The sequence below is a fragment of the Chinchilla lanigera genome, unplaced genomic scaffold (genome assembly GCF_000276665.1).
Source record: "Chinchilla lanigera isolate Chin_1 unplaced genomic scaffold, ChiLan1.0 scaffold00024, whole genome shotgun sequence".
Taxonomy (NCBI): Eukaryota; Metazoa; Chordata; class Mammalia; order Rodentia; family Chinchillidae; genus Chinchilla; species Chinchilla lanigera.
Window position 1 is genome coordinate 24,483,752 of NW_004955425.1, and position 13,187 is coordinate 24,496,938.

A 13,187-nucleotide genomic window follows, 5' to 3' on the forward strand; every position below is an offset into this window, starting at 1 on the left:
TTTATTAGTTCTAGATAAAAGTCTTGGTGGTGATTCATGTGGCCAGTGTCTTCTTTCACTCTGTGGTTCATCTTCTCACTTTTTTAATCATATCTTTTGATATCAATATGTAATACAACCACCATTGTTAATTCCCTACCATTTTGTTTGTAACTCTGTATTGTCTGTATTGTGCTGTGATATGTTGTAAAATGTTGTATGTCTGTTAATGTTTCCCTCCTTTTATCCTTAAAATAAAAAAAAAATCATATCTTTTGACCTACTGACGAATACCCAAAATCAAAGTAAGTTCCAGCTGCATGTACATCTGAACGCGAAGTGAATCAACAACAGAGCTATGAGGGGAGGAGAATGTCTTCATGACCCTAAGAACAACAAAGATTTATTGTCTGTGACCCTCAAAATGCTAACCTAAGTGGAAAGGCCTATAACTTAAACTACATTAAAATTAGGAACTTCAATTTTCTTTTTACAGTGCTCCTGAGCAAACCCAGGGCTTATCATGCTGGGCAAGTGACCCATCACTGAGCTGGAACTCCAGCCCCTAAAACTGGAAATGTCTATAGCAGTGACGGTGAACTTTTTAGCGCTTGCAATGATACAAACAACCTGCTGTGGGACGTGTGCTGTACGTTTGCCACCATTGATACACACTGAGCTGGGCTCGGTACAGGCTTGTAAGGTACTCAGGAGGTGAGGCAGCAGGATTCCAAGTTTGAGGTCAGCACCTAGCAGCTTAGTGAGACCCTGTCCCCACCCCCCAAAATGAAGGGAAGACTTCAAGAAAATGTGTTTACTGTATATGATCATTAAGAGAAAGTCATATGGATATGGAAAGTGTCATATGTATATGGATTTCATGTCATATACTTTAAATATATCCCAAAAAAGAGTGTGTTTGTGTTAAACACTTGCACAGTATTACTAAATCCTTAACAGATGTTAAGTATTGTCTCACAGACAAGGAAGTGAGGCTCAGAGAGGCTATGGACTTCCCTGCATCACATAGCTTCCAAGTGATGGAGCTGGCTTTGCACTCAGGTTGATTCAAGTTTAGAGACCACACTACCACCTTCTGGTGGTGCCGCCCTCCTCTGCCACCTCCAGTGGGTTCAGAGGGGCTGCATGCCAGGTTCCAGATGGGTCAGTGCCAGCTTCCCATGGTGCCTTTCCCAGGCAGAGATCTCTTCCGTGCTTTGAGCTCCTCCCCATAAATATCTATTTCTTCCACCACTGAATCATGAGGTGACTGGTTATAAACAGTTGGCTTTGGTCCTTTATCTTAGGACTCTTCCTCCAGGTAAGAGTGGCACGGTTGCACCTGGGAGAGACCTGAAAGCTGGCACAAGCACTCATGGAGCTCTGTGGATGGGCAGAGTGGTGGCAACACTTCAGTAGCAGGGGAAGAGGCCAGCTTGATGGGCAGTGCCAGCTCTGCCGCACCCCGCACCGTGGACTGTGGGTCAGCAGGAGTTGGTACGGTCCCGGTTGGTATGTGGCCCTGCTTCTCCCTGTTCCTTTCCTGCCTCTTCTTCCTGGCCACCCAAGGTCCTCCCTTGGAGCTGGCACCTAAGCACTCAGGCAGGGCACTGTGCAGGCTGCTTCTGTGGGAAGCAGAATCACAGCGGGGTTTAGGGGATCTGATAAGTAACTGGAGCTGCTGCCAGGGTCACCAGGGGTCTGGGCACCTCCATGCGTGCAGGATGATAGAAGCTAGATGCTACCTGGTTTGCAAGAGGTCTTGTGAGAGTTTGGCCAGGCCAGGACTCCGTTCCAACCCCACCAGCCGTGCAAGCACCGGGGAGCTGGCTGTGTGATCACACGCTGACATGCTTGCTGGCAGAAAAGTGAGCCTGTGCCGCCAATCACGTGTCCACCTCTGACTGAGAGTGGGCATGTCAGGCACGGGGCTAAGCCTCTTATGCACATTTTCTCAATCCTTACGAACCTGGGCAGAAGACAAACTACCATCATTTCTAATGAGGCACTGCAGAGCGGGTTGCTCAAGAGGGCCACTTCCTCCATGCCTGCAGAGCTGCCATGCGGCACAGTCAGGATTCAAAACCGCATCTGCCTGTCTCTAAAATGCAGCCCAAGTTCTCCACAGAGCTGGCAGAGGCTAAGCCTTGGGCTGCTCATTTGTACAGGAGCCCTGTGCTCTCACGGCTTGTACTTTTGGAAAACTTACACACTGGAAGAAATGCAAATTTCTTTCTGCAGATGTTTTCTAGTGTGTTAAAACTACAGCATTCCTTTGCTCAAACTGGCCACAGTGCTGGGTAGAGCTGGGCACTGGCGGACCAGCAAAGAGGACTTTGAGCTGGGGACATTGAGCTTGAGTCTACTGGGAAGTGTTTGTGGGGCTCAGTGTCTTCTGGGACTGTTGTCACCAGCTGTCCCAATGGAGGAACGGCTTCCAGAACATTCTGCTCCCTGTCCCCACCTACCGTGTCCTGACACAGATGCATAGAGCCACCTCCTGGATGGCACGTGTGTGTGTGTGTGTGTGTGTGTGTGTGTGTGTGTGTATGTGTGTGGCTTGGGTCTCTGGCACAGGAAGTATGTGGAAAATGGGGAAGAAACAAGAAAAAAACCCTTAGTAATCAACAGTAAAGCTTTCTGTTCTCGCCATGGATAATGACCATGTTGGGCAGTTAATCAAATTCTGTTATTTTTCTACATTTCATTATGGCTTCTCTTTGTCAGCTTCTTAAAATTTGTAAATAATAAGGATTTCTTTCCACATTCCAAATAGCTACTTTTGCAGTTAATTTTGTGCTTATAGTATTTTTTATCTCCTCTTCGCCTCCCTGCCTTCCTCCCTTCCTTTCTCTCCCTTTCCCCTTTCATGCTAGGGATAGAACCCAGGTCTCATGCATGCTAGACAAATGGTCTACCACTGGGCCACACTCTGGTCTCTGTGTCCTTTCTAGAAAGGGGCTCCCTTAGCCCCAAACCTGGATGCTAGGTTAAACTCACCCCTTAGCCATAGCAATATTTTGCCTGCACCTGTGAAGTTCACTGGTCCTGAAACGCAGCTCTGAGGTTCACAGGGGCCAGCTCTCCAGGTGTCCTGCTAAGAGGGGGTGACAGCAGGCCCCCCCTGCAGTCTGCAGCAGGACAGAGTCTGTTCACTCTTTGTAATGCGTGGCTGCTTTCCTCACAGCCCCACCCAAACTTGAATTTGCTGATGGGATTTCCTTGGAAATCTCAGTCCAAAGGGCAGCCCCAAACCCTGCCTTTGAGGCCAGCACTCTGCCGCTGATCTGTGTCCCCGGCCCTCAAAAGGTAACTGACGCTGTCTTAGAGTGAGGACAGAGACAGGAGTGGAAGTTCGGGATGGGGCTGCTGCCTGCCTCCCACAGCACCTGTGTGGCGGACGCAGAGCAGCGCTGAAGGAGGTGGCCCTCTTGGAGCCTTCTGTGTCCTCTGTGACCCCAGGCTACCAGACGCCTCTGTTCTGATCCCAGGGAGCCGGGAGGCTGTAGGATTAGAGCGGCTCTCCTCCAAGAACTTGTCTCCTTCGTGGGTTCCACTTCTCCACCTGGTGTCTGGACTGCAAACTACAGGAGATGACACCGCAGAGACTACAGCAGTGGCAAGTGACTCAAGCAGCCAGCTCCAGGAAGCCGCCTCTCTGTGGCTCCTGCAGCTACCAGGGCTCTAGCTGGGCAGCGGCCTGGGGGTATCTTCTCTGGGGCCAGCTCCCAGAGGAAGCCGCTCCCTCTGGCTTCTAGGCTAGGTGGAGGGAGGAGAATGACATGCCCACCAATGTCAGCATTAGAGAAAATCATCATGCCTGAGAGATAGCATGGTCTCCTTTGGGATTTTAAAGGGCAGAGAGGCGGGAGGAGGTAATTAGTCACAGGTCTCAGGTCTCGGAGCTTGGCCAGTCTACCCTGGGGTCTGCCTCAGATTTATCTGTCTCCAGTTTATGAGCACCCCTCAATCTATCTCCATTCTGGATGGATAGCTCATTTAGGCATGAACATGTGCACACAGCCCATGCTACCCACCTTCCCATGTGACCAGGCACATCCAGTCACTTCCTGTGCACCTGAAGGAGCTCGTGCGCAGTACACACACACAACAGCAAGCACATTTGGGATAATGCCGTGGCTGAGCTGTGTCCTGTCACAGTCTTTATGTCCAAGTCCTAATCCCCAGGGTATCAGAATGTGATTGGGCTTGGAGACAGGATCTCTAAAGGGATGATTAGTCACAGCCAGGCCACGTGGGTGGGTCCTCGGCCAACATGACTTTGTCTTCCTATGAGAAGATCAGGACAAAAACAAGTCCAGGAGATGGCTGTGGAGGACACATGGAGAAGACCACTGACAGGACAGGGAGAGGGGCTGCAGAAGAACCGAACAGCCCCCAACACCTTATCTCAGAAGTCCACCCTCCACAACAGTGAGAAAATACATCTCAGGTTGTTCAAGCCGTTGTCGGTGGTGGTCGGTCAGGGCAGACCTAGCAGACTACAGCAAAGAATGACAGCAACTTCACCGCATCAGACACCAACAAGTAGGAGAAGGGCACCTTCCGCCTGTGTCACCTGGCGGGGACACACTGGGTGCTGGGGACTGCACATGGAGACGCTGCAACTAGCAGGGCAGAGCCAGGTCATGAGCCACACGGTCCTGCCTAGCTCCTCCGGAGGCACCCAGCACCCTCTGGCGGGTCCCCTGCTGACCACCACCCGGATCTTGCTGGGGTTTCCAGCCTTGCGGTCTTCTCTCCCTCCACAAGATCCTCATCCTGTTCCCTTGTGGAGGGAACAGGAAAGCAAATGAATGGCCGCGAGCTTTATTTTTATTTTTATTATTTTTTGTGCTGGAGCAGTAAACCCAGGGCCTTGTACAGGCTGGTGGTCACTTTTAAAGAAAATATGGGACAAGGCCTAGATTTGGAGGAGCTGGAGATTGGAGAAAAGGGTAAGACCTGCTTCGCTTAATGGGCTAGGGACACAGGGTTGCTATAACAGCAAGGAGTGAGAGCCGGTCCCAGGAGAAGGAAGCCCACAGGGGGCGAGGACGAGCTTCAAGGGCATCACAGCCAGTAGACTGCTCTAGACACTTGGGTCTTCTGTTACGGTCAGCAGGGATGACGCTCGGGTCATTGGTTGAATGCAGTCAGACATGTTCTGTTGGGAATAGCAAATGTGAGGCACAGCAGTCTGTTTCCTCCTCTCCACAAACACTGTCCAGCAGAGCGCCTTTTCCCACTGCTCTCCAAAGCAGCCACTACCGATGAGTTGGAGTTAATATTTGAGATAGAAATGTGGTATCTCTCCTTGCTCCAGGGCACAGGAACACAGCATGTGGCTACCTTCCCCCCCCACCCCAGTTCTCCTCCCTGTGGTGCTGGCTAGAACTGGAAGGTGTCCTGTGAGATCAAAGCACAGCAGGAGCCCAGCCAGCAGCCACACCGGCAACTCAAGGCACCCGAGAAACAGGTTTTCCTCTGCCCAAAGACATAAAAATGTGCTCATTTTTAAAGATTTGGAATGTTTGGAAGAGAAGTCAATCACTCAACAATCTATTTGAATATAATGGAGCAAAAAAAGTTCTTTTATTAATCTGATGTACATTAAATATATCTGTAGCTGTTACATGGATGTTGGTTGCCTGGCATATAAATGTATACACACTTCCACAGGTGATAGATTGATGCTGTACATAAGCCATCCCACGCGGAGCATGTCCTTTCATGAGGATACGCATGGCTGCCTCAGGATATTTGTGAAAACACTCTGGGGTCCAACATTTTGGCAATCAAAATCAGACACAGGGGCGCATACCAGAAAGATGAGTTCACAGCAGGATCAACTGTACGTAAGATGAAAACTCCAGAAACCTGAAAAGGAATTTACTGAGCTCCACACATGCAGCACATATATACAGTACAGTAGGGCTAGCAGGGAACACACAGAGCAGGACAGCTTACACAGCACGAAAAACAGGAAAGAAAGGGACACAAGGCCATACACCCAGGCAGGAAGTCCAGGACAGGACCCCTGCCAAGATCTCATCACGAATGAGGGTGGAGTGAACGTTTCGTGCGTCTCCCAAGCGGACGCACACCTGAAACTCTTCTGGGACTTCGTTTACAGTACCTAGACATTCACAAAGGACATATGCTCTGCTCAGTGTGTTCCTGGCTCAGCGGGAGGATACACAAACACGTTTTGGAAAGTACATGTCAAGAAGAAACATTTCTCTTTTAACTGATTTAGATTCAGAATCATAAATATGTAGCAATGGCGGTGGCAGAAATGAAATGAAGCCAATCTGTCAAGTTCTACCTAGGCAGGCCTGGTGAATGTCACAGTCGAGGAAAGAGTTTCCTTTTTGGATAAACTACTTGGGCCTCAGAGGGAGACACTTCGTAACCTAGAACTAGTTTAATTTGCTTTGCACAGCATAAAACAGCCAATTCACTGTGCATTCTTGCTCCAGGAGCAACACCTAAAGACAGCAGGGGTTCTCTGTCCTATGGGTCTTGTTCTGGGTGTGTGCACGAGAATGCAGACAGGGCCCCTCTGTGTACAGACAGACGGAGGCTGAGTTGCTGTGTCTCTCCTTCCCTGGGCTGTGAGGCAGTGCCGAGTCACGAGCTGTGAGGCTTGAGTCCATGCAGGCTGGGTGTGTGCTGGGAGGGCAACACCCCTTCGGGGTCTTAGGTGGTGAGATCCTGGTGAACATCCAGCAGCCTTGGGGAGGGCTGGGGAAGGAGAAATCTGGTCTCCATGGTGGAAAGCTCCCACAGCTGGGTGAGCTCAAGCTAAAACGCGGGTGTCTCAGAACTTGGCACTGGGCGAGGCATGCACAGTATCTACAGCGCTTCTTCCTCACAGACGTAGCATGAATGTATCACCTCCAGGCATAGGTAACAGCCAAAGGCAGCAAAGTAAGTAGAAAGTGATGTGTTTTGAGTGTATTTTAACTGGTGCTTTCAATAATGGCTATGGTTCTTAACCAACTCTGAAAGGTCGCCGGCCAAGGCTAAACCCTGTCTGAGGTGGAACCAGGGGCTTCTGGCTGCTTTCTCCTCCTATGTGTGGCCACATGTGGTTCTCAGGCCGGTGTTAATGTGGAAGGTCAGGCCAAGAGCCAGTGACCTCTGTGCCCCCAGCACCAAGTCGGGTCCTCTGCAGACCTGGAGAGGTAGGGGCTGTCTATCCCCATGGGTCAGTGAGTGCCGGCGCCTGGCTGGGGATGGCCCCCTCTTTTGGAAATTGAAGGCTGGGCTGACCCTGATTCCTGCTGTTCAGGACACAGGCTTGGGAAGCGGGTGGAAGTCCAGCTGTGGGACAGGAGCTCTGTCAGATCCAGCCAGTCCATGGCTCATGTTCCCCACGTTCGCTATTGTGCCTCTATGACAGGCAGAGATGGGCACCCTGCTTTGTCCCCAGTGCCCTAGGAAAGCTCGGCCTTGCTACAGTCATGAGGTGACGCGAGGGGAAAGGAGGAGGAAGAATGCGCAGGAAAGGAAGAAAGGAGTGTGTAGTGCTGGAGGATAGAGGGCAGAGTTGGTGGAGGCAGACGGCATAGGGAGCTTAGAGGGTCCCTGACAGCTTCATTCTCTTGGTCCTGGCCCCCCTCCCAAGCCCAGATCCTGAAAGTTCTTTGCAGCTTCAACACATTTGCAACCACCAAGCACTGGTTTCAAGCTAGAACCTCCAAATGCCCTGGCCTGGCGAGGGCTGTCAGAACCTGTTTTCCAGGCCGCTTATCTGCCGGAGGTGGAGAGGGGGAAGCTGCTGTAGGCTATCTGCAAAGACAGCTAAAGGTCACGCCTGGACGGTGGGGGCCGGGGGAGTCTGGGCTCCAGAGAGAAAACCTCGGCCTGCACTCTCTAGTTTTAGACCCTGAAAAGAGCCTCGGAAGAAATGAGCAGGACTTTAAAACAAGCACCCCTAGAAAGGTGAGGCTATCGCAGCTGCTCTTTTCCTGGAACATGTCTTAGTAGTTTCCTGCTGAGACCTTTAAAGACAGCTTTTTGTGGGTCTGTTTTTTCTCATTTTCCAAGTACTGGTTAGTATCCATCAACAAAGGCCAGACAACGAACGGGTCTTCTCTGCCAAAGGTAACCCCAGTTACTGCGTAGTGTCAAAGGTGGGAAAATAAGCTTTACGAAGATGGGGTAAAGGGGCTCAGTAAGTAAGCGGGGGGTCTTTTCCCCACTCTCACTGAAATTCTGCAAAGGGTTAATTATCTGCACACAGCTCAGGGCCTGGATACCTAGCACATGGGGAGGTGTTTCATAAATATCCAGGGAAAAAGCACACAAAAGCCAGCCAGCTCGCTCCCCCAGCCTTCATCAGCACCTACACAAACCCATGAACTGAACTCTGCGAACACCAAAGGCCGGGACAGCTAAGCTGCCTCTAGGTGTTGTTTGGGAAAGGCGGCAGCAGTCCTGGCTCCGGCTCTGGGTCTGGTTGCAGACAGACTGCTGGCAGGGCGCGAAGTCAATCCAGAGAGGAGAAGAATGGTGCACGAAGATTGATCACGCCGCTGCTCAAGCGAGATGCGTTGCATCCGGAGCACACTGACCATTTTCTTTTGTGTACATCACACGGGTTACAAGAGACACCTTGCTCAAAACACATTGTTCAGCAGCAACAAAAACTAATAAATGTATCCTCCATAGTTCACTCAGGGTGCCTGACCGCGTAGATTTTGTTGTCACAACAGGACTGGTGTTTCTGTGGGTTTAGTAATCAGCCTCAGTTTGGCACAGTCTGGGAATTAAAAGGAAACCTGATGCGCATTCAATATGTCTCTGTATAACAGGATGCAGTTTTCCTCCTGTGGTTCTAGGGGAAGGCTATTATCAGACATTCCTGGCTTCAGAGACTTCACACATGAGCAGGTAAGGGGTCTTACTGAAGAAACGGGTAAAGTCCATTTTGATGTTAAACAGAAACAGTTGGAGAGAATCATATTCTGCTCTGGATCTGCAGAAAAAACCAGAAGCTCTTCCCAGGGATACGCTGGGAACAATCCCAGAGCTTAGCACGTCTTGGCAGTGGCCCCTTCCTGTCCCTGTAACCTTATCAGTGATGTCCCAGACTTTTCCTTTGCCACATTTCTCTTCCCACCTCTCCTTTGATTCCTTAAGATATTCTGAAAAACAGCTAAGGAGTCCTTGGTGTGAACCTGAACTCTGATTTGGTGAGCTTGGTAAGTGAAGGTGAAGGCCCACTTCCCAACTGAGGTAAAATCACCCAGAAGCTGTTTCTGCAGGTGATTCTGCCAAAGGGTCTTCTCTGCCAAAGAACACAGTGGAGTCTGAGGAGTTGCAAGATTCAGCAATGGCTGCAGCGATGTGGTCAGAGTCTTCTAACTGTGGGTACCTCTGCCAGGGTGGAGTGAGAGGCGGGTGGCATAAACAACATCAGGACCACATCTCTGGCCTCTTCCAGGAGATCTTTCCAAACACGTTCTTGCCCCCTTTATATATGCTTATTTGTAAAAGTTTTCCGTGTATAAACAGAACCAACTTAGTGCTGGTAAAGAGGGGTTTAGCAGCAGAAGATATAGAAGCTGTTTTCATAGCAATCCTCTAGGACCTGAAGAGCAAATTCTTAACTCTACCAATGGAAAAACTGAGGACCAGAGATGTTCAATAACCCACTTTTCCCCAGGAAGATCTGGGGCTGCCTACTGCCTAGTGACAGAGCTGGGGGCGGGGGGAGCCCATGGGTCTTGTCCCTCTGGGATGTGAGTCAGGCAGCAGAACAGAGCAAGTTGGTGCCTGAAGACCCAACACCTGAGTATGTGGTTGTGCGGAATTCCTAACTTAGGACAGCTGTTTGTTATCCATACTGAGACAACTCAGTGATAGTAACAGGACTCAGGAGCATTCTGAACTGATTCTAAACAGTTATGGGGAAATTTTAGTTAGAAAAAGAGTTGGAAATGGAGGAGCAAGTGGGATTGTTTGCTAGGCTTTCATTTTTACACTTTCATTTTCCTTCCACTGTGGAGGAAATGAGATGGTAGGTGGATGTCCGATGCCAGCGGCCAGTTACCGTTACCCCTGCGAGTTTCTGTTTAACTTCACATTTGTGCCCTAGTCCCCAGCTACACCACGGGTCAGCCCAGCAGGCCATGGCCCATGCCTTCGGGAGCAAGGAAGCCCTCACAGACAACCGGGGGGTGAACAGCATGAGGGAGGCACAGAAAAGGGCACGGCAAGGGGAAAAGGTGGTGACCAAGAAGGTTTGTGACCACACACTGTCCAGAAGATTAGAAGAGATCCCTCTTGGGCCACCTGGGAGGCTTAGTTTAGGTGATAAGAAGGCCAAGAGTGGCCCTCTGAAGGGGACCCACGGTGGCAGTCTCATAAGCCAGGGTGTTCTGATAAAAATTTCTGAGTATCTGCACCCCACCACTTGACAGATGTCTTATGCATTTAGAATCTACAGTGGACAACAAAGAATTTTTAAAAACAAAGGGTAGTCCAGGTGGCCAGGTTAACTGTCACGGACAACTAGTGAAAATGATAGCTGCACGCCTTGCTGCCTTTCTCTTGGGGGGTGGATGAGAGGAGGCTCACCTTTGGCAGTCACTGTCACACACCACACTTGACTAAAGACCTGTTCACTCCCCAGTAGGTCTTTCTGTAAAGAAGACAAATTCAGGGGTAGGGAAGCAGAGAAATGAGTCCACAGGAGACAGAGTGACCACAGGCTACTTTCCGGTCACAGGCTACTTTCTTAGCTGCCTGTTGTTCTCCCACAATAGGACAGGAGGCAGAAGTGTGTGTGTGGGGGAGGGTCTGTTTCTTTCCCTGCTTGGTTGATATCTGTCATGTAAGTCGTGTCCAGTCTCTGCTCATTTTCCTTCTCCCTTCCACCCCTGCAGACTTTGGTTTGAGTTTTCCTGATGTTCTGTCCCTGACACAACCCCACCTCCCCAGGAGACACCTTCTTCCTGCCACAGCCCCACACGGGCGGCCCTCTGATTCATGGCTTCGGTTAATGAAAGACACTTTTCAGTGCTGGCTCAAGAGGGACCCTCAGGACAGGAGGGAGCTCCAGGGCCCCAGGGAGCAAGGACATCTCTGATGTAAAGATGAGTGGGGACAAAAGCCTGCCCCTCCCGGAGGAGAGAGCCTGCCCTCTCCCTGTGAGGAGATCCTAGAAGAGGTAATGAGGCTCACCCTCCTGCAAGACAGGGAGAGTTAAGAAAGGAATCTCTATCAATTATGGGATTTATTTCCTGGCCGCAAGTCTACAAGGAGGCTTCATATTTCAAAGATGTGTAAAAGGGATGCATGGGTGGGGGAGAAGGTCTAACTGACAGCTGGCCCAGGGAAATGTCCTGGGGACCTCTTGCTTCCCAGCCCAGAGAGCCTCTAGAGGTAAATGGGAGCAGGCAGGTGGTGTTAGGAGACACCCCAAGTCTGCCTGAAGCCCCTCTGGAGTGCAGGGCAGCTCTGAGACCAGGTGCCAGCCCAGGGGGAGCTTGGAGGGGACATCTGCTTCCAGGGTGCTCACTAGGAAGGTGAATGCCATCTTCCACCAAAGGGGGCAGGGTGAGATTCTTCCTCAGAAAGCAGGTACAGGGAAAGGTACTGTTTGCATTTCCAATGGCTTTAGGTGTGAATTCTTCCTAATTTACAACTTATTACAATTTAGATATCACTAATATTCTCTAGGCAGGAGAAATCAGGAAAGCAGATGTAGTTTTTATTTTTTTTGGTTGCTCTGTGGATTAAACCCAGGGCCAGCGCACTGAAACAGCTAAGTCACTCAGGTGCCCAGGCTGTGCTCTCTATGGTGATTCTCCTGCCCCAGCCTCCCAGAATGCTGGGGTTACAGACCTGTACTACCATGCCTGGCTCAGAGGTGGTCTTTAAGAAGTGACCCTCTTTCCTAAATCTGCTGTCTGGCAGCATCCATGGCGTCTGGCATGCAGTGAGGACAAGGGAAATGCAGGCAAACTGACCTGGAGACAGTGTGAGCTATGGACACACCACGGCCACTGACACTGCCGTGGTGCTTTCCCTCAGAGTTCTTAGAAGTTTAATCAGACTCTCCGTCAGAAAACTTGCTTCTGCTCACTGGGTTTTGTGGGTAAGTGCTTGAGCCTATGCTTTTCTTATCAGCACAGTTACCTCCACTGTCTGCCTGAAAGGGCCCCACCCAAGCCTGTGTGTACCGCATGGTTTTCTTTGGAAGGCCCTGCTGTAACAGCAAAAATTGCTGGGTGTCCTTTTCTAAGTAAACAGGAAATAGCACTCTGCTTAAACAAAAAGAAAGAATCCTTCCCCTCAGCAGAACTGTAATAACATGCCAACGTATATTTCCTGCTCTGGCTGCACTCGGCGCAGGGTCTGCTTCTTACAACAGCCTTCTTCTTAGTGTCTGCACCTTCATGGAGCCGCACCCCGGGGAGCCTGGCTGGTTAGGACATTTCAGCAGTTCTTCCACTGGTACTGTGGGGGAAGCAGCATCACAGGAAAGACAACAATGCATGAAAAGTAAACCTGTGCGAAACATATGGGAGGGGGAGATGATACGCGTCTACACGTCAAGTCACAGCAACAGGTTGTGTTCTGATATCTGACCACGTTTCTAGGTACGAAAAATCCGAAGCCTTGAGTCTATCCAGAGACTCGACCCAGGGCACGACGAGGAAGTGCACAGATGTGGCTTTTGCTCCCGTCACATCAGGACCTGGGTTCGTGTGTCAGGCAGGCGCAGCCCCACGAGTCCCCCGCACACGAGCACGGTAGAGGCCAGCAGGATGGGGATGGCTTTGGTGATGCCCACCAGGGAGCCAAATATGAGGTTGCCCAGCACGGCCGCCGCCTTGCAGAGTGCGTTCAGGAAGCCGAAGCCCGTTGCCCTGCGGGGAAGAAACAGCAGCAAGGTTCAGAAATGACTCCGCACTGCAGCACCAGGCGCACTTGTTCTGTACCAGAACCATCAGACTCGGCTCTGGCAAGCATGAAATGCTCTTTAGCAAATCTGGGCCGGCAAAGCCCAGCTGTTGGTGTCGTCTGTTCCTGCTGCCTTCTGTGGTCTTTCCTAGTACTCTTTGGATTCTTATTCTGACCATAGGTTCCCATTTACCGTGAACAGCAAGAGAAAGGGGACTTCAGAGCCTAAGAGAAGTGTCTTCTCTTTTGGCCCACGCGTACTGAAAAAAAGGCTCTCTTACATCAAA

At 50.6% G+C, this 13,187-nt stretch overlaps 1 protein-coding gene across 2 annotated transcripts in view; it reads right to left on the bottom strand.

Moving 5' to 3' along the window:
* Positions 1–5,552: 5,552 nt before the first annotated feature.
* Positions 5,553–13,187, bottom strand: part of Sv2c (synaptic vesicle glycoprotein 2C) — a 193,252-nt gene continuing 185,617 nt past the window's right edge. Inside the window, exon 12 of one of the 2 annotated variants that reach the window (XM_013514921.1) lies at positions 5,553–12,866. In XM_013514921.1, the coding sequence (XP_013370375.1) occupies positions 12,683–12,866 (184 nt within the window). In that variant the 3' untranslated portion in view covers positions 5,553–12,682. The remainder of the gene's footprint in view (positions 12,867–13,187) is intronic. The other variant, XM_005386041.2, reaches the window with a different exon arrangement.